The following is a 21,535-nucleotide window of genomic DNA, read 5'->3' on the forward strand; positions in this document are numbered from 1 at the left end:
ATAAAATCATAACTTTTCTCAAACCATTGCAAGGCAGTCAAGACAATTGAATTCTAAAGGATGACAATTCCTTTCAAAGAGAGACAGGACAGTCAAGAGAAGGAGACTAAGGAGGCATTACAACTGAATGTAATGCGGTATCCTGAATGGGATCCTGGAACAGAAAAAGGAAATTAGGTAAAAACTATGAAAATGTTGGTTTATTATTTGTGATAAATATATTACAATATAAAATGTTAATAATAAAGGAAAATAGGTGCTGAGTATATGGGAACTCTCTGTACTATCTTCACAACATTTCTGTGAAATGAAAACTTTTCTTAAAAAAAGTTAATTTAAAACATTAAATGTTAGCCAGAAGATTGAGAAAGGGAATCAGAATTCAGAGTAAGATCAATATGGTTATGAGTTTCTTGTGCTATTTTTTCCTCCTGTATCTCCAAGTCTGGACTCAAATGAAGCCCAAACTCAATAACCACACGTGAGGTGAGGTCAGAAAGAGCTCTAAGAACATGTCTCTATTTCTGGTCCAAAGAATAAGAATTAGGGCCCCTATGGGATACAGAGAGTGGTCCAAATCCCCTTATCTTTCTGCTGGCCCTGCACCTAGGCAATTCCCAGTCTTGAAGCTATAACTCAGTAGTGGCAGCATCAGCAGAAGCTGGAAAGACATCTAAAACTAGAGAGGAAAATCCTTCTCTCTGACAAGAGAACTTTGGTATAGAATACATGAGAGGAATCCCCTCTCATATATTCTATGGAGAGATATTTTTCCCTCTCCATACTCCTGTCACTTGGCCATCAAGGCAGATCCATTCAAGGAAAGTGCACAGGAGAGTGGCTAGACTAAGACCCACTTTTTGGCTAAAGGACCAGAAGGAGGTCCCCTGTGTAATAGAGAGTATGATGAAGATTGCTGGGAGAAGGAAATGTGCAGAAGGGATACCATTGATTTGTGTATCAAGCACTGGGCTCAACCAAGTACTGGGCTCAACCTGAGATGCTTATGCAGGAATCTTACAAAAAACAAGATACTAAAGACTTGGAGAACTGCAATAGTGGTAGACCATTGCCCAGGTCTTAGTCATGGTCATGGGTGATCACAAAAACTGTGAATCCCAATATCACTGCCTGTACATATATCCTGTCATAAAACAAATAAGAAATTATGAAAGATACAAATCATCCAGAGTATATTCTCTGAATATAATGTAATCAAACTAGAAATTAAACAATAAAAAAGAGACAAAAGGAAAATCTCAAACCATTTGGGAGTTAAATAGTACGTTCTTAAACAATCCTCTCAAACAATGGGTCAAAGAGAATGCCTCAAGGAAATAAAAACTGGACTGAAGTGAATTAACATAAAAATGCAACTAATTAGAAGTAGGGGGATGCAACTAAAGTAGTGTTTCAAAGGAAAATTCTAGCATTTAATATTTAGACTAAAAAAGAAAAAAGGTCTCAATGCAATAGTCTAAGCTTCTACCTTAATTAACTGGAAAAAAAGAAAAAAAGAAATCAGAAAGAAGATGAATTTAAAAATAACAACAGAAATAAATGAAATTGAATGAGAAAACAAATTGAGAAAATCAAGGACACCTAAAGATAATTTTTGGAAAAAATTTTAAAAATTGATAAAACTATAGACAAGCAAAGTAAAAAAGAACAACACAATAATATCAGAAATTAAGCAAGGGATATCATTACAGATATGGCAGAAATAAGAAGGAAAACAGGAAACAATAAGAACAAATGTATTTACATAAATTCAAGAACTTAGATCAAATTGAACAGTTTCTCAAAAATCAGAAACTACTAAAACAACCCAAATGAAATGAATAATCAGAATAGAATTAAAACTGCCAAAGAAATTGATGCCATAGTAAACTTTTTTTGAAATAGAGATCTGTAGACTCAGATTGTTTAACTGGAGATTGCTCCCAAATATTTAAAAAAGAATTAACACCATTTCTAAAAAATCTCTTCAAGAAAATAGGAGCAGAGGGAACATTTCCCAACTCATTTTATGAGGTTAGTATTACCTTTAATATGAAAACTGTGTGACAACAGTACTAAAAAAGAAAACTATAGGTCAATACACTTCATGAACATAAGATGCAATAATCTCCAACAAAATATTAGCAAATACAATCCAGTAATGTATAAAAAGAATAATATATCATGACCAAGCTGACTTTATCTGAGGAATGCAAGGTTGGTTCAATACTTCACAATCAATGAAATACCACTATTAACAGACTAATTTTATGATCATCTCAATTGAAGGAAAAAAAGCATCTGACAGAATACAACTTGGTTTGTGAGAAAAAAGATCTCAGAAAACAAGAAATAAATAGGAACTTAACATGATACAGTACACATACAAAATCTACAGCTAATATCAACGTTTATAGGGAAAGACTGAATGCCTTCTAAGATCAAGAAATAGGCAAGGATGTCCACTCTTCCCACTTATATTGAAGACTTTAGTGGAATTCTTACCATTGGAATGAAAATAGAAAATAAATAACAAGCAAACAGAGTGGAAGGAAACATATAGCACTGTCCCTATTCTCAGAGACATAATTGTCTACCAATAAAATCCCAAGGAAACTATAAAAAAAAAAACCTTAGAACTAATAAATGAGTTTATCAAGGTTGCAGGATACAAAGTCAATGCACAAAAGCTAATCATTTTCCATATAATGACAAAATATGAAAACAAAAATATTTTTAAATACCATTTCAATAGCTCCCCCCAAAGACTTAAATATAAAGCAAACAAAACATATATAAAACCTATATTTTGAAAACTACAAAATGCTGATAAAAGAAACTGAAGAACACGTAAATAAATGAGAGACATACTTTGTTCATGGACTTGAAGACTCAACATAATAAAGAGTTCAATTTTCGACAAATTGATATATAGATTCAAAGCAGTGCCAATCAAAATCTCAGCAGTATGAATTGGAAGAATCAACATTGTGAAAATGACCCTACTACCCAAAGCAATCTACAGATTCAATGTAATCCCTATCAAACTACCAATGGAATTTTTCAAGGAACTAGAACAAAAAAATTCACAATTTGTATGGAAACACAAAAGACCCCAAATAGCTAAAGAAATCTTGAAAAACAAAAACGGAGCTGGAGGAATCAGGCTCCCTGACTTCAGATTATACTACAAAACTACAGTAATCAAGACAGTATTGTACTGGCACAAAAACAGAAATATAGATCAATGGAACAGGATAGAAAGCCCAGAGATAAACCCACACACATATGCTCACCTTATTTTTGATAAAGGAGGCAAGAATATACAATGGAGAAAAGACAGTAAAAGAATGAAATTAGAACACTCCCTAACACCATACACAAAAGTAAACTCAAAATGGATTAAAGATCTAAATGTAAGGTGAGACACTATCAAAATCTTAGAGGAAAATATAGGCAGAACACTATGACATACATCACAGCAAGATCCTTTTTGACACACCTCCTAGAGAAATGGAAATAAAAAGAAAAATAAACAAATGGGACCTAATGAAACTTAAAAGCTTTTGCACAGCAAAGGAAACCATAAACAAGATGAAAAGACCAGCCTCAGAATGGGAGAAAATATTTGCAAATGAAGCAACTGAGAATGGATTATTCTCCAAAATTTACAAGCACCTCATGCAGCTCAATAACAAAAAAAAAAAACAACCCAATTCAAAAATAGGCAGAAGACCTAAATAGATGTTTCTCCAAAGAAGATATACAGATTGCCAACAAACACATGAAAGAATGCTCAACCTCACTAATCATTAGAGAAATGCAAATAAAAGCTACAATGAAGTATCACCTCACACCAGTCAGGATGGCCATCATAAAAAAATCTATAAATAATAAATGCTGTAGAGGGTGTGGAGAAAAGGGAACCCTCCTGTACTGTTGGTGGGAATGTAAATTGATACAGCCACTATGGAGAACAATATGGAGGTTCTTTAAAAAACTAAAAATAGAACTATCATATGGCCCAGCAATTCCACTACTGGGCATATACCCTGAGAATACCATAATTCAAAAAGAGTCATGTACCACAATGTTCGTTGCAGCTCAATTTACAATAGCCAGGACATGGAAACAACCTAAGTGTCCACTGAGAGATGAATGGTAAAGAAGATGTAGCACATATATACAATGGAATATTACTCAGCCATAAAAAAGAAACAAAACTGAGTTATTTGTAGTGAGGTGGATGGACCTAGAGTCTGTCATACAGAGTGAAGTAAGTCAGGAAGAGAAAGACAACTACTGTATGCTAACACATATATATGGAATCTAAAAAAAATGTTCTGAAGAACCTAGGGGCAGGACAGGAATAAAGACACAGATGTAGAGAATGGACTTGAGGACACTGGGAGGGGGAAGGGTAAGCTGGGACGAAGTGAGAGAGTGGCCTGGACTAATATATACTACCAAATGTAAAATAGATAGCTAGTGGGAAGCAGCCACATAGAACAGGGAGATCAGCTCGGTGCTTTGTGACCACCTAGAGGGGTGGGATAGGGAGGGTGGGAGGGAGACGCAAGAGGGGGGAGGTATGGGGATATATGTATATGTATAGCTGATTCACTTGTTATAAAGCAGAAACTAACACAGCATTGTAAAGCAATTATACTCCAATAAAAATGTTTAGAAAATAATCTCAGCAGTAATTCTTGCTAGTATAGACAAGAGGATTCAGAAATTTTATGTAAGAGCAAAGGAACTAGAATAGCTAAAGAAATTTTGAAAATGTAGAATAATGTTGGAAGAATCACATTCAAATCAATCTAGCTGATTATAAAATTTCCTATAAGGCTATAGTAATAAGTGCAATGTGATATTGGCTGAGAAATTGACACATAGATCAAGGGAACTAAATAGAGAGTCCAGAACAGACCAACACAAATATGAACTATGGAGACTTTATAAAGGATTAAAACAATTTAATTGAGAAATTTGGTCTTTTCAATAATTTGTATTGGAACAATTAGACGACCTTATGTTAAAAATGAATATCTAAACCTCATAATTTATGCAACTATGTAATAAATCTAATGGGTAAATGAAATATATAAAACTTTCAAAAAAAAACAAAGGAGAAAATCTTCACAACCTTAAGTTAGGCAAAGAGGTCTTAAACGCAACACCCAAAGCATGATTTATAAAATTTTAAAAATGCTAAATTGGATTTCTTCAAAATTAAAAACTTTTTTTCTGAGAAACACAGAATGAAAATTCAAGCTGGAAGTATTTGCAAATTGTATATCCAATAAAAGACTCATATCCAGAAAATATAAACAGCCCTCAAAACTCAAATATTAGAAAATAAACAACCCAATTTAGAAAATGGGCAAATGATGCCAGTAGACACATCAGCAAAGTGGAAATATGGATGGAAAATAAGCACATGAAAAGTTGCTCTATATCATTAGCTATAAGAGAAATGAAAGCTAAAACCATGATGAGATATCATAACACATATTTGAGAAAGACTAAAATTTTTTTAATGATATTACTAAGTGCTACCAAGGATGAAGAACAACTTGAACTCTCATACACAGTGGTAGGAATATAAAATGAGACAGCTCTGTGGAAAATGATTTGGTAATTTTTTTATAAAGATACACTTACCATATGACTCAGTGAAGCCACGCCAGGGAGAAATAAAACTTATGTTCATACAAAAACCTACATATGAATGTTTATAAGAGCTCCATTCATATTTGCCCAAATCTAGAAACAACCCCGGTGTCCTTCCATAGGTGAATGGATAAACAAACTGTGGTACATCCATATAATGGACTACCACTGAGCAATAAAAGGGAATGAACTATTGATACACACAACTTGAATGAGCCTCAAAGGAATTTTCCTGAGTGAAAGTACCTCAGAAAGTTACATACTCTGTTCTTCCATTTATATGAGATTTATGAAAACACAGAAGTACAGTGATGGAGGAGAGTTGAGTGGTTGTCAAAGTTAGATGTGGCAGGAGGGTAAGACTATAAAGGAATAGCATAAGGGAGTTTGTGTGTGTGTGTGTGTGTGTGTGTGTGTGTGTGTGTGTGTGTTTGAGGGCAGTTATGGAACTATTTTGAATCCTGATTGTAGTGTGGTTACATGAATCTATACAGGAGCTTTAACGGTACACTGAAATAAGATAATTTTACTGTTTAATAATTTTAAAATATTAAAATAAGAAATTAAAAACCTGGTGTGACTACATCAGTATCAGAATAAATTGATTTCATTAGAAGAAAAAATTATCATGGATAAACTGGAACATTACATAAGAATTCATCAAGAAGACATAACAAACCTAAATGTGTATGCACCTAAAAGCAGAGCTTCAAAATACATGAAATAAAAACTGATAGAACTAAAAGGACAAATAGTCAAATCTACAATTGTATTTGGAGACTGTGACACTCATCTATGAGTAAATGTTAGAAAAAGTGGACAGAAAATATGCAAGGATATTGAAGGACTCAAATAGCACTATCAACCAACTTCATCTAATTGGCATTTGGAGAACACTTCACACAACAACAGAAGAATATATATTATTTTCAAGTACACATGGAATATTCACCAAGATAGACCATAAAACAACCTTTAACAAATGTAAAAGAATGTATATCATGCAAAGTATATTCTCTACTCATAATGGAATTACAGAATACAACAAGGGATATCTGCAAATTCTCCAAACATTTGGAGAGTAAACACATTTTGCCTAGCTCATGTTTCACAATAAATTCTTGAGGGAAATTAGAAAATATTTTGAAGGGAATTAAAATAAAACTACAACTTATTAGAGTTTGTGGGACTCAGCTGATGCAGTATGTAGAGAGAAATTTATGTCATTAAATGCTTAAATTAGAAAGCAAGACAGAGCTCAACTCAATCTAATAATCTATAAAAAGAAAAGTAAAGTAAACCCTAGGCAACAGAAGGGTGGGAACTATATAGGTAAAAACAGAAATCAGTGAAATTGACATTAGGAAAATAGTAATTAATATCAATGGTCACAAAAGCTGTTTCTTTGAAAAGATCAGAGAAACTGAAATACCCAATGATATTTAAAAAGTTGTTGAGAAGCAATGGCTTTGGACACTGTTGAAGTATAAGAAACTGTAGATATAGACCAAGGGATATATGTTACATGAGTTTTCAGAAAGCATAAAAATGACAGAACACATATTCTAAATCATAAGTAAATGTCTTGTAATGTAGTAGTAATGTGTAATTGTTTAAAAGTTTGGAATAACCAGCAAATCATGTAGATCTACAGCAAATGCATGTAAAGGGACAAGGTAATAATGTGCAAACATAAGGAATAGTTACTGTTTTGCAAGGGGAAAATTCTGCTTATATGTAAAACAAAGTTGGTTTAAAAAGTGTTAGTAAAGATACTGGTATTTATTATTTCTATTTTATTCTTTTTTGGAGGATGTGAACCTATATTTTTAAAAGGAAAAATAAAAATATTATTCCATTGCAAATAAATTATGTGCACATTTTTTGTAAATGAAAATCTGCAGAAACATCTTTGGAACAAAATTGTTTGGTAAAAAACAGGGATTAATGAGTTTCAAAAAAACAAAGGACAAATGATACAGTGGTAAGAAAATTCCTGAGGCACAAGAATATGGAATCATATCAATATCAGAGAAACCATTCATGGCTTTATTAGGACAGTGTGTGAATGACAGTATTAAAATGGAGAAATTGTCAATGCACAAAGGAAGTATGAAAGATATAGCTAACAACCAAGCGTGTATTATCTACGGCAGAGAAGTTTTAATAAAAATTAAAAATCACAGTTCTTTTTACATGGTGTTCAGTTTCTGAAAGATAAGCATGTATTAACTTAGAAGCTATGTGCTGAATAACAGTCCATTAAAGAAAATGTGGGTCGTTGTTATGAAAATATTACTTCATTGTTAGGAAAATCAGTGTTTTTAAAAAGTGCGCTTTCACTCATGATTCAGAATTAATGGCATTCATGACTGAAAAACATATTTTAAACAACAATTTATTATGAGGTGTCACAAGAGAATATAAACGAGTTTTGACAAGGGACATATAAACAACACTCAAAATAATGACAATAGTCATGATAATTCCTCCTGCCAGTATTGCCTACATACAATCCTTCCTATAAATATTGGATCCAATATCATGTCATTGGGAATATGACTTAAATATAATTTCCCCTTTTAAAGTTTGTTATTAGTTTTTCTGAAAGGATGGTTTTAAAGATAAGATAGATTCTTACCTGTGAGGGATTGTATTTGAAACTCTGAGAGAAGTTGGATGACAACACATAGCCTACTAATTGGATTTCACAGGTTTTTTTTATTTACAGTTACATAATCAGTAAGCATACCAGGGGCTGAATAGAATCCATCAAGAAGTTAATCAATATTACAAACAAAACATCTAGATAATGAGTGTTTATTTTTGGTAATCTAATTCATATTTTTAAATATATAAAGTATTTTGTTATTATAATGGTAATTCTTATGTGCCTTAGATGGCTTAGAAATATTGAAAGCACAAATAAGAGAATTTAAAAATCACTTATATTTCTACTAGCAAAAGAAAAATATTGTTGCTCTCTCACTGTATATACTTAGTTTTTTGTACATATGTCTATATTAACATATATATGTGTACCACAGCATTTCAATTTGGTTTTAAATTGAATAAGTTGAAATACTGGGACACTGTCATATGTGGAAAATTTAGGTTATAAATTTGGATTATACGACTTCTGATTCTAGCCATGATGGAGTAAAAGGGACCAAATTTACACACCTACCTCAAACAACTAAAAGAAAACAGACCACACACATGAAACAATGATTTTCAATTTATTGGACATCAGGCAAAGAATAGTGTTCTCTAAGAGATGAAAAACAAGTGAGGTGAGCCCTAAGATTGTTCAAGCTTACTGCCCAGAGAAAGATTGTAGGCCACAGTGTATAATGGAGAGCCTGGCCATCTTCTTGAGTTGAGGAGTTGGAGCTGGGAGTCTAGGGGATGCTAGGTGGCAAGAGCTTGCAGGACAAAATTCCAGAGAGGAGAGAGCTCCACAGAGAGAAATCTCCAGAGATCATGCAGATCTGGGAATTATTCCTGTTCCCATTAGTCAGAGTGGAAAACCTCATAGTTCATCGGGCTCAGTTAGAATACACAGAGCGGTTTTGCTTTAGAAGAGAGGAACTATTAGCCATAATCTAAGCACCGTTTTTATCTCACTTAACAAAGTTTAAAAGTAAAACCCAAAAAGACCAGTAACTTGTTTCCAAGTAACTTAATTGTGTCCCTGAAAAAAGCTTAAGAATATTTATTTATAGAAACACAAAAATATCTAGCATTTAAGAAAGTAAAATTCACAATGTTTGACATCCAGTCAAAATTGCCAGCCGGGACTTCCCTGGTGGTCCAGTGGTTAAGACTTTGCCCTCTAATGCAGGGGGTGTGGGTTTGATGCCTGGTCAGGGAACTAGATCCCACATGCCTCAGGGCCAAAAAACCAAAACATAAAACAGAAGCAATATTATAAGAAATTCAATAAAGACTTTAAAAATGGTCCACACCAAAAAAAAAAAAAAATCTTAAAAACAGAAACAGAAAACAAAATTGCCAGCCATTCAAAGAAGCAGGAAAGTAGGAACAGTAATGAGGAGAAAAATAAATTAAAACTGACCCAGAAATAAGGCAGATGATAGAGTTAGTAGACAAGGACTTTAAAACAGTGTTATATATAACTGTGTTCCATATGTTCAAATGATAAGACAAAATGTTAAGCATGCTAAATAGGGACATGAAAGACATAAAAAAGAGCCTAAATAAATTTTGAGATATGAAGGCTACAATGTCTGAATTGAAAAGATACACTGGTTTGGACTAATGGCACATGTGACATGTAAGAAGAAAAGATTAGTGAACTTGAGGATATAGCAATAAAACTTTCCAGAAAAAACACACCCTGAGAAAACAATACTGAAAACAATGAATAGAGCATTAGCAAGTTGTGAGGCAACTTCAAGTGACCTATGCACATATATTTGGAAACCCCAAAGGGGAGGAAAAAGGGGAGATATAAAAAATATTTGAATGACAAATCTCCAAACTGGATAAAAACTATAAACCCACAGATTCAAGAAGCAAAAAGAATGCCAAGAACAAGAAATATGAAAAACAAGACTATACCAAGGCCCACAATATTCAAGTTACTTAAAATCAGTGTTGAAGAGAAAATCTTAAAAGTACCAAGAGAAAAGAAGGCACTTTACTACAGAGGAACAAACATAAGGATAAGAGTAGATTTCTTATCAAAAACAATGATTGGATTGTTTGTTTTTGTTGTTGCTGTTGAGTTGTATGAGCTGTTTGTGTATTTTGGAAATTAAGCCCTTGTTGGTCACATCATTTGCAAATATTTTCTCCCAGTCTGTAGGTTATCTTTTTGTTTTGTTTATGGTTTCCTTTGTTGTACAAAAACTTGTAAGTTTGATTATGTCTCATTTGTTTATTTTTGCTTTTATTTTTATTGCCTTGGGAGACTGAGCTAAGCAAACATTGGTATGATTTATGTAAGAGAATGTTTTGCCTATGTTCTCTTCTAGGAGTTTTATGGTGTCATGTCTTATATTCAAGTCTTTAAGCTATTTTGAGTTTATTTTTGCTTATGGTGTGAGGGTGTGTTCTAACTTCATTTATTTACCTGCAGCTGTCCGACTTTCCCAACACCACTTGCTGAAGAGACTGTCTTTTCCCCATTGTATATTCTTGCCTCCTTTGTCAACAATTAATTGACGGTAGGTGTGTGGGTTTATTTCTGGGCTCTCTATTCTTTTTTCCATTGATCTGTATGTCTGTTTTTGTGCCAATACCATGCTGTTTTGATTACTGTAGCTTTTTAGTATTGTCTGAAGTCTGGGAGGTTTATGTCTCCTGCTTTGTTCTTTTACCTCAGGATTGCTTTGGCAATTCTGGGTCTTTTATGGTTCCATATAAATTTTAGGATTATTTGTTTTAGTTTTTGAAAAATGTCATGGGTAATTTGATAAGAATCACATTAAATCTGTAGATTGCTTTGGGTAGTATGGCCATTTTAACAATATTAATTCTTGAGGGAGGCTTTGGGTTTTGACCTCCTAGGTAAGCTCATTAATCTGTGCCATGTGTTCACGGCCAGTTTCAAATAAGATGCTCCATTAAAATCCTGCTGCAAATATCAGGGTGGTTTCTAACTTCAGGGTTATATCCAAGAACTGGTCGACTACATGCCAAGTTAGACTCTACTTATAAACTCATTTAGAAAGCAGAGAGTTTGTTGAAGATACCTGGGCGGGGGGCAGAGGTAATGCCAGATGTCTAAACATCACTATCCAATGTGAACACTTATGCCAAAGGGACACTGTAAGTGGGCAGTGGGTTGAGACTGCCTGGGTACTTCTGCCAGGAGTAGAAATGCTTTATGTCAGGGGGAGGGCAAGAGATATGGGCTGTTTCGTTGGGAGTGGGCACAGATTTCAGAAGAGGCAGCAGTGATGAGCTGGTAAGTCAGTCAGGTTCCAGAGTTGGACTGGAGGGCACATAGGGGAAGATCAGCGGATGGGTGCTGTCATGTGGGAAGGTGCTGGGACTAGACAGACATCTGGCACCTCAGCTCTCAGGGGACCCTGGAACTCAGGCAGGAGGACCCTATGTTAATAAAGCCCACAAACAATACCCAAATCCTGTTTGATTGACTTTGTCACCTTCCTTCTTTAGGACTGCTTTTAGTACCTTGGGCATAGGGTCCTTCTTTTGGTCACCTGAGAGACTTTATGGAGTCCTGAGAAGAGAAATGATTTAGAGTCAGAAGGTTGGTATCAGGCTGGGGTTGAGTGGGAAAAGCACAGGCTCCAGACGAATTTAGACTAGGGATCCAGTCCCTGCCCTGTTACTTATTAACCATGTAATCATGGGAAAATGACCAAGCCCTATGGCCTCAGGTTTTTCATCTGTGAAGCAAGTGGGTTTGATGAGCCCTGTCTTGTAGGACTGCTGGAATGTATGTAATGTCTGTAAAGCCCCTCACACAGTGCCTGGTTCAATCTTTAATGATTAGCTGTTATGGTAGTTGCCCCATATCCGCCATTTTGCTTTCTGCAGTTTCAGTTACCTGAGCTCAACCAGGATCTGAAAATATTAAATACGAAATTCAAGAAATAAACAATTCATAAGTTTTAAATCATGCTGTCCCACTCCGTCCTGTCCAGGACATGAATCATCCCTTTGTTCAGAATATCCATGCTATATATGCTACTCACCCGTTAGTATAGGAAAAAAACGTAGTATATGTAAAGTGCAGTACTCTCCACAGTGTCAGGCACCCACAGGGGGTTTTGGAACATAATCCCTGGCAGATAAGGGGGTCTACTGTATTTCTATTATTAATTTGACCCCAGGTCCTCCTACCCTCTACTCTAGAAGTTGTTGCTGTTGTTATCCAGTACCTCTTAGAGAATACTCAATGCAATAGGACATGTAATACCAAAATCAGCCAACCATGCTGCTTTGTAAATAAAACTCAATACATTTTCCTTCTTAGAGGATATATTTTTAAATTTAGGTGTAGGGAAGTCTTCCCCAGCTGGATGCAACTCAAAGCTCCTAGAATTTGAGCCAAAGACCAACTCTGTCCCTACCTCCCAGCTGCTCTTCCATCCAAATCACTATTTTCATTAATTCCCCCACCAAATCTATACATGGCTAAGAACTGGCCAAATTACATTAAAGGTAATCTAATTAAAATGTCTTCTAACAGAGTCATCGCTGGCTCTCCCAGGCCAGGAAAAAGGGTGCCTGCACAGTGACTTCTGGGCATCATTTAAAAGATATTCACCCTTATTTCTCAGGAAACCCTTGCAGATGATATTTATAAAACAGCTATGTCTTGTGTTCAACTGCACTGGGACAAGAGTACAGGACAAAGTCCTTACTTGCCCCAGGAAGTGATTTCTCTCTGGTTTATCCACTACCCAAAAGGAACTGCCAAGAGCAGTTTTTCTATCTAGGTTTTTCTCTCACTCCTAAGATACACCGTCTGGGAGTCTGGCCACTGCCACCACCCAGCTTCATTACCGTCACCTCCCACAGAAGGAACCCCGGCTTCCCAAAGCCCCAAACTGCCCTGGTTTGGGGCACTTACACTTGAGTGCTCGCTCCTGGAGCCCCACCGTCTTGTCCCATTTTCCCTTGTTCTGTGGGACTTAGGGGACATCTCTACATATTCCTCATGTGACTGCAGCTCCTAGACCATCACTCTAGGTGTGGGTGTGTCCTGCTTTTCCTAGTGTCCCCACTACTAACACAGGGCCTTCCGGAGAGCAGAAGCTCCACGAAGGTCTGTGGAATAAATGAGCCAGTGAGCAGAGATTTCATTTATTACTATTTAATTTCTTCTACATTCTTGAATAAGCTAAGAAAATCCAAGTACATATCTTAATTTTACAGACTAGGCTAAAAATGATGAGAATTAAAAAATAAACCACTTAAATTTTTTCTCTATTTTACTAAGCTTTTTCACATTTCCAAGGAAATTCCTATTCTAATGCCATCTTATCTTGTTACCGACTACAAATAAAATGTAAGGTTTCCCAATTCATTTTACAAAATAGCAAAACTCTTTCTCCTAAACTGGACAAGAAACAATAAATGTGTGACCAATGTCATTCATAAACTTAGATTCTGAGGCTAGCAGAATTTCTAGTTAAGCAACAACATTTTAAAATACCAAAAATAAAAGAAGATAAAGTTCTAAGTCACCCAATGGAACAGAAACAGAAAGATGTTATTCACTATGATTCTCTCATCCCAAGTCTGGCCCTCTACTACTTAGATCATTGACTGCCCTCTTAAAACACAAAGTGAAGAATCTGCCTTAGACTTCACTCAGGGCAGAACAAGCTGCTGGACATGGCACTAGAACTTGCACTGGCCATGGAAGTAGTATTATCTGTGGTGGCAATTCTAGACTGGGCTCACTCTTCCTGATGACTCAAAGCCTCTTCATACCACAGAGGGAAGGATCTAGGATCACTTCCATTGACCTTGGCCAAAAACTCCAGAAGACTCATCTTGCTGATCTCCGCATGGGCCCGGGGACCCCAAAGAAATTCATAGCATGCAGGATCACTGTTAGGCACCTGTCGGTACTCCAGGTACTGCTCCTGCACCCATACTTTGGTGAGGAGCTCCCTGGGCTCCCCATAGATAAAGTGCTCCCTCCCGGCACACACCCCCATCACATTCAGCGATTCCCACACCTCCTTCTCAGGGACACAGTGGCCGTTCATAAAGATCATACTCAGGATAAATATCAGGAGGCCGGTCTTGGGCATGCTCTGCCCGTCATTCAGCATCCCATCATAGGTGAGGCCCAGGGTGGGGACCAGGACATAGGAATGGTCGCTGGGGTCCACTTCCTTCACATCAATACCAAAGATCAGCTGCATGCACTCCAAGGATTCACTGAAGATCACAGGGAAGTGGTCCTGGTAATCTTTGATGACGGTATTCAGCATTTCTGCCTCTGAGGTCGTCTCCTTGGTGCGATACTTGAAGAGCAGAAACTCCACCAGATCACCCACCTTGTCACAAATCGCATTTCTGGGAAAGGACTCAGCATCTGGCAGGGCCTGCGAGGTGCTCGGACCCTCCTCTTTTGGGCTGCTGGAGCCATCGTTGGATTGGCTCAATGGAGTAGGGACAACAGCAGTAGGGGACGGGGAGGAGGAGGCACTCGAAGGGCTCTGTGAAGGACTCAGGGTCTCAGGAAGAGCATAAAGCTCCTCTGGGGAGTTCGAGATCAGAGGAGAGAAAAACGAAGGGGAGGAGCAGGTGGAGGAGGATGAGGAAGCATCTTCTTGCACAGCCATGGGAACAGTTTGGGCCTGATGGCCTTCCTCAAGCATGTAGCACCGTCGCTTTGGAGCACGAGGCATGATGACTGGTGTCAGGAAGCCAACTGGAGTGTGGGCAGGGGTGACAGGTAGGGACCACGGACCTGGGCGAGAGAGGGGGTGTGAACGGCCTCGGCTAAGAAATGCACCCTGCGCAGCTCTGACAGAGGCCACTTACAGGTCTCGTCTTGAGGGGTGCCCTCGGGCCTCACAGGGGCGCTCCTCCTGGGCGGCCCGTCCCCTGCCAACCTGAAGAAGGAAGCGAGGGGGCTCGTCGGGGTGCAGCCAGCGCGGCCCCAGGTTCTGGGGCTGACAGGGCGGTGGGGTGATTTGGGTGTTGTGGGGGCCCCTCTGTTCTGGGAGGGGGAGCCCCTGGGTACACGCTCAGGGCACGCACCTCCCCTTGACTCCTGGCACTGCCTGGGCCTCCTCTGCTCTGTGCCCTGAGGACACGTGCCTCAGACCTGGGCCTTCACCGCCTGGTTCCTGGAGCCCCTGTAAGAGGAATGGAGGGGGCACCTCGGGTGCAGACTGCGACACGGCCCTGGGCCTCGGTGCTGGCAGAAGGGGTAGGCCGGACTCTGTGAGACACCCCAACTTCTGGGTTCTGGGGTGGGTGGTGCCCTCGGGGCTCGCTCGTCGTGCTCACCGTTCCCCTTAAGGGCCTGGACCCTCCCCTTTGTGGGCCTGAGGGGAAACTCAGAACAGGACCCTGAGTCTGAACAGAAAGCAGTGAGGGGGCCCCACATGTGGCCGCACCTGCCCAGGGCCTCCCGAGGGTCCGAGGATGGGGACCTGCTGGGTCCTCACTTCCTCCTCACATCCTGCCTGGCCTCCCAACACTGACCACAGGGGCAGGTTTCTGTTCTGGCCCCTGTACCAGGGCTGGGGGGTCTGCTCACTCCTCCCTCGGGGTCCTGGGAGCCCACCCTCTGCGGACCTGAAGCCTCACCCCTCACCCCAGACACCTGACCTCCCGAGGACCCTGAGCCAGAGGTCAGGAAACCCCTCATCTGCTGACCGTGCCCTGGCGCCTCCAAGACCCCCGCGGAAGGGCAAAGGATCCCTCCCTGTGTTGGGGTCTAACGTCCTCAATCCTTCCTTCCTCGCGTGCAGGCTGGACTCTGGGCAGGACCTGGGATTGTCCCGTCTGCCAGGGTGAGTCCCTGCTCCTTCTACCAGGTCTCCAGTCTCTCAGAGACCCGGACGTCAGGACGTCAGGACGTCAGGACAGGCCTACTGTGCTCATCCCGCCTCGGGGCCTCCCAGGGCCACCTGTAAGGGCGGGGATCTGGTGGGTCCCTTTTGTCTTCCCTCAGGGTCCCCTCAGTCCTACCTCGGGGCCCTCACCTTGACTCCATGCAGGACCTTGGATTCTGGCCATAGCACACCTGAGACAGGCCGCTTTTACCTGTTCTTAAGCCTCTCTGAGACCTGGATACGTAAGTCAGGACTCGCTGCCAAGTGCTCATCCAGCCTCAGGGCCTCGCAGGGCTGAAGGCAGGGAAGGGTATAAGGGACGGGGTCTCAAAGAGGCTAGGGTCCGGTATAAGGGGCGGGGTCTCAGGCAGGCTGGGGAGGGGGTGTAAGGGGCGGGGTCTTAGAGAGGCTGGGGAGGGGGTGTAAGGGGCGGGGTCTCAGAGAGGCTGGGGAGGGGGTATAAGGGGCGGTGTCTCAGGCGGGCACAGGAGAGAATCCCAGGTCCTGCGTGGAGTCAAGGTGAGGGCCCTGAGGGAGGACTGAGGGGAGCCTGGAGCCCAGAACAGAGTTGGCCCTTGGAGGCCATAGGGCGGGATGAGCACGTGCAGCACTTCCTGACATCCGGGTCTCAGAGACGCTGGGGAGGGGGTGTAAGGGGCGGAGTCTCAGAGAGGCTGGGGCGGAGGTGGCGTCTCTGAGACCCGGATGTCAGGAGGTGCTGCACGTGCTCATCCCGCCCTATGGCCTCCACGGGCCAACTCTGTTCCGGGCTCCAGGCTCCCCTCAGTCCTCCCTCAGGGCCCTCACCTTGACTCCACGCAGGACCTGGGATTCTCTCCTGTGCCCGCCTGAGACACCGCCCCTTATACCCCCTCCCCAGCCTCTCTGAGACCCCGCCCCTTACACCCCCTCCCCAGCGTCTCTGAGACCCGGATGTCAGGAAGTGCTGCACGTGCTCATCCCGCCCTATGGCCTCCCAGGGCCAACTCTGTTCTGGGGTCCAGGGTCCCCTCAGTCCTCCCTCAGTGCTCTCACCTTGACTCCACGCAGGACCTGGGATTCTCCCCTGTGCCCACCAGAGACCCCGCCCCTTACACCCCCTCCCCAGCCTGAGACCCCGCCCCTTACACCCCCTCCCCAGCGTCTCTGAGACCCGGATGTCAGGAAGTGCTGCACGTGCTCATCCCGCCCTATGGCCTCCAAGGGCCAACTCTGTTCTGGGCTCCAGGCTCCCCTCAGTCCTCCCTCAGGGCCCTCACCTTGACTCCACGCAGGACCTGGGATTCTCTCCTGTGCCTACCTGAGACCCTGCCCCTTATACACCCTCCCCAGCCTCTTTGAGACCCCACCCCTTACACCCCCTCTCCAGCCTCTCTGAGACCCCGCCCCTTACACCCCCTCACCAACGTCTCTGAGACCCGGATGTCAGGAAGTGCTGCACGTGCTCATCCCGACCTATGGCCTTCCAGGGACAACTCTGTTCTGGGGTCCAGGGTCCCCAATGTCCTCCCTCAGGGTCCTCACCTTGATCCCCGTCAGGACGTGGGATACCCCCTTTGCCCGCCTGAGGCCCCACCCCTTACCCCAGGTCCCCAGTCTCTCTGAGACTCGGATGTCAGGAAGTCAGGATAGGCCGAGTGTGCTCATGCCACCCCGGGGCCTCTCAGGGCCGACTGCAGGAGCAGGGATGTGTGAGATCCCCTCTGATTGGAGTCCAGGGTGCCCCCAGTCTTCCCTCAGGGTCCTCACCTTGACTCTTAGCAGGTCCTGGGCCCTACTCTCTGCCCACCTAAGGCTGCACCCCTTATACCAGGTCCCCAGTCGCTCTGAGACCCAAAGGTCAAAATATGCTACATGTGGTCATCCGCCCCAGGGCCTCCCAGGTCCCCTTCTGATTGGACTCCAGGGTCCCCTCAGTCCTCCCTCAGGGTCCTCGCTTCGACTCCCGACAGGACCTGGGATCCTCACGTCTGCCCCCCTGAGGCCCCGCCCCTTCCACCATGTACCCTGTCTCTCGGAGACCCAGATGCGGAAATCAGGACCCGTTTTGGGGCGGCCATCCCGCCCCGGGGCCTCCCAGGGGTGACTGAGGGGCAGGAGTCTGTGGGGTTTCCCCAGATTGGGGTCCAGGGTCCCCTCAGTCCTCCCTCAGGGCCCTCACCTTAACTCCCGGCAGGACCTGGGATCGTCCCGTCTGCCCACCTGAGGCCCCGCCCCTTCCACCAAGTCCCCAGTCTCTCAGAGACCGGGATGCAGAAATCAGGACCCGCTGCCAGGCGCCCATCCCACCCCGGGGCCTCGCAGGGCTGATTGAGGGGCAGGGGTCTGTGGGGTCTCCTCAGATTGGGGTCCAGGGTCCCCTCGGTCCTCCCTCAGGGCCCTCACCTTAACTCCCGGCAGGACCTGGGATTCTCCCCTCTGCTCACCAGAGGTCCCATCCCTTGTACCAGATCCCCAGTTTCTCTGAGACAAGGAAGTCAGGAAATGCTACGTGTGGTCATCCTGCCCCATGGCCTCCCAGAGCCCCCTCTGATCTGGGGTCCAGGGTCCCCTCAGTCCTCCCTCAGTGTCCTCACCTTGAATGCTGACAGTTCATGGGCCCTCTCTTCTGCTTACCTGAGTCCAGCCCCTTCAGATCAATGCCTTTCCCTCCTTGAGCCCATCTCCCCCAGCAGAAGACAGAGGCCACCATGTCAGGCTACAGCTTGTTGGGGCCTCCCTACTCTTATAGCAGGGGCAGAGTAGGGCCAACTACTGTTCTGAGGTTGAAGGTCCCTTCCGTCCTTCCTCAGGGTCCTTGTCTTGACTCCTGGCAGGTACTGGGACTCCTTTCTCTGCTGATCTGAAGACACATATGCCTCTATCCAAGCCTCACTTCCCTGAGACCTGCGTTCCCTGCTTCCCCAGAAGGAAGTCAGGGGCTTCCACATCCCTCGGACTTGGGGCCAATGGGAGCTGACTGCAGGGACAGGGTAAAGCTGGGACCCCTCTCTTCTGGTTTGGGAGGATCCTTCAATGCTCCTTCAAGATCTTCACCTTGACGCCTGGCAGGGCCTGAGACTCCTCCCTCTTGTGACCTGAGTATGTCCCCTTCCAGGCAACGCTCTCACTGCTCTAAGGTCCCCAGGGCAGAATTGAGGGAGGCTCACAGCCTGACAGCTCTGCTAGGGGTCTCCTAGAACTGTCATCCGGTGTGGAGCTGGATTGTCTGGAACTTCTGGGAGGATGCCCCCGCCTCAGTCCTCACTCCGGAGGGTCCTCAACTTGGCCCCTAGTCCTTGGTTAAACGCTGGCTGGGAGGGCTCCCTCTCTGTCAGCTCTGAGCATCTGGGCAGCAGCATCCCTTGTAGAGAATGATTCTGTAGCACAAACTAGATTCTAGCTGGGGAGCTGCAGCGACCCTGGCCACGGGGGAGGGTCCGAGAAGAAGCAAACCTTTCAATGGAGTCTCTTCACCAGCCAGCCAGACTTCGGAAACATTTTGTTCTAGAAGATTCATTTTTCTGCACGGAAGAGCCTGAGCAGCAGCATTAGGGGAGGTCCTGCTCGTTTGAAATTATCTAACATTTCAGAGTCCAGAGCACCAACTTTCATTTTCTTAACCCTAACTCCTTGTAAAAAAATCTTTTTACATCTCTTACCAAGTGTATATTTAGAATATATATAAAATTTCATGAAAGGATACCTACACTTAGTGTGTGGGTCACTCTGATAGCTCCTGTTCTATTTCCAGTCCATTCTTTACTTTCTATGAAAATAATTTTTTGAAAAGCCAGTCCTCAGTCACTTGTCAAAAGTTTGGAAATTACAGAAGTAAAACCAATGAATCACTGGAGTAGTAATTAGTAAAAGTTTATTCTGTGCATGCCAAAAAGACAGTTTGTGAACACAGAGCACTCAAACCAAACATGGAATGAGGCTCAGGGGTATATTGTTATAAAGCAGCTTATATAGTGGGAAGGCAGTGACTGTTTATTCTTCACAGTGGTTGGTTATATTTGAATTTTCTTAAATGATAGGGAGTTGGTTAGTGATTACCTCATATCAATTTTGGGAAACAAGTTAAGTTTTGCTTATGATTTCCACAGGCATAAGCAAGAAATGACCCAGATCAAGTTAGTCCTGAAAAATAAGCTAAATTAAGCTTTGTTTGTATGACTAAATTGGTTTTATCTGCTCAGGGAATTTTTCAAGGTTAGTCTCCATTTGTTTTTGATTTTAACACACTAAAATGGTTTCAGGTGGTTATTAACACAGACTCTGGGGCCCTACAACCTCAATCATCTCATCTCCCCTGCTGTCCTGATACTATCCCAGGGCTACTGGTATCTGTGGTCAGAGGGCCTGCCTCTGCTTTGTGCAATGAAAAAGGCAGATGTTTAAAATCTTTTCTCCTTACCCATCCTGCCATCTGCATCTCTGCAGCCTACGGCCCCTCCCCAGCTTCCACGCTTCCGCCCACCCCTCCTCCCCAAACACAAGAAAGAGCTCCTCACAGCCATCAGTCTTCCACAGGCGTTTCTCGAGTTTTGTTGTTTAGATTTTGCTGTTGATTTCCGCCCCCCTCCTTTCTATAGTTATTGAGAGCTGATTTGGGGAGTGGAAGTCCGCAATCTGAACCTGATGGTCATCTTGGCATCTACAGGTAAGACATTAAATCAGTAAATAATTTAAGGATAATTCACATCTTTGTAATCTTCTGTTCCCCATTAACGAATATGTTTCACTGCTCGATTTATTTGGGACTTCTGGCTGAATCAGTAAGAAAGCTTTTATATTTGACTCCATTAATATCTTGTACATGTTCGTTAGGATTCTTTTTAGGTAATTTTCTTGACATTGTTGCCGTTGTGAATGAGGTATTCTCTATTTCATGTTCAAACTAGTTATTGCTTTTAGATGGCAAGCTTCTTGATTTTGCTATAATGATCTTCCATATACATTTCTCTGAAGTCTCTCATTCATTCAAATACTCCACATATTTTATAGATAATATTGTCACCAAATATTATCTTTCTTTTCAATATTTATATCGTTTTTATTTATTTTTTAACATCTTTATTGGAGTATAATTGCTTTAAAATGGTGTGTTAGTTTCTGCTTTACAAAAAAGTGAATCAGGGCTTCCCTGGTGGCGCAGCGGTTGCGCGTCCGCCTGCCGATGCAGGGGAACCGGGTTCGCGCCCCGGTCTGGGAGGATCCCACGTGCCGCGGAGCGGCTGGGCCCGTGAGCCATGGCCGCTGAGCCTGCGCGTCCGGAGCCTGTCCTCCGCAACGGGAGAGGCCACAGCAGAGGTAGGCCCGCATACCACAAAAAAAAAAAAAAAAAAAAA

At 42.5% G+C, this 21,535-nt stretch overlaps 1 protein-coding gene across 1 annotated transcript; it reads right to left on the minus strand.

Moving 5' to 3' along the window:
* Positions 1-14,081: 14,081 nt before the first annotated feature.
* LOC102992097 (melanoma-associated antigen 10-like) lies at positions 14,082-15,044 on the minus strand. Its single transcript, XM_024116800.1, has one exon. The coding sequence runs from the start codon at positions 15,042-15,044 to the stop codon at positions 14,082-14,084; it is 963 nt and encodes a 320-aa protein (XP_023972568.1).
* Positions 15,045-21,535: the final 6,491 nt, after the last annotated feature.

This window comes from Physeter macrocephalus, chromosome 21 (genome assembly GCF_002837175.3).
Source record: "Physeter macrocephalus isolate SW-GA chromosome 21, ASM283717v5, whole genome shotgun sequence".
NCBI classification, from domain to species: domain Eukaryota; kingdom Metazoa; phylum Chordata; class Mammalia; order Artiodactyla; family Physeteridae; genus Physeter; species Physeter macrocephalus.

Bases quoted from the DNA above. Each gene is read 5' to 3' on its own strand.
- LOC102992097 (XM_024116800.1), bottom strand. From the start codon at position 15,044: ATGCCTCGTGCTCCAAAGCGACGGTGCTACATGCTTGAGGAAGGCCAT.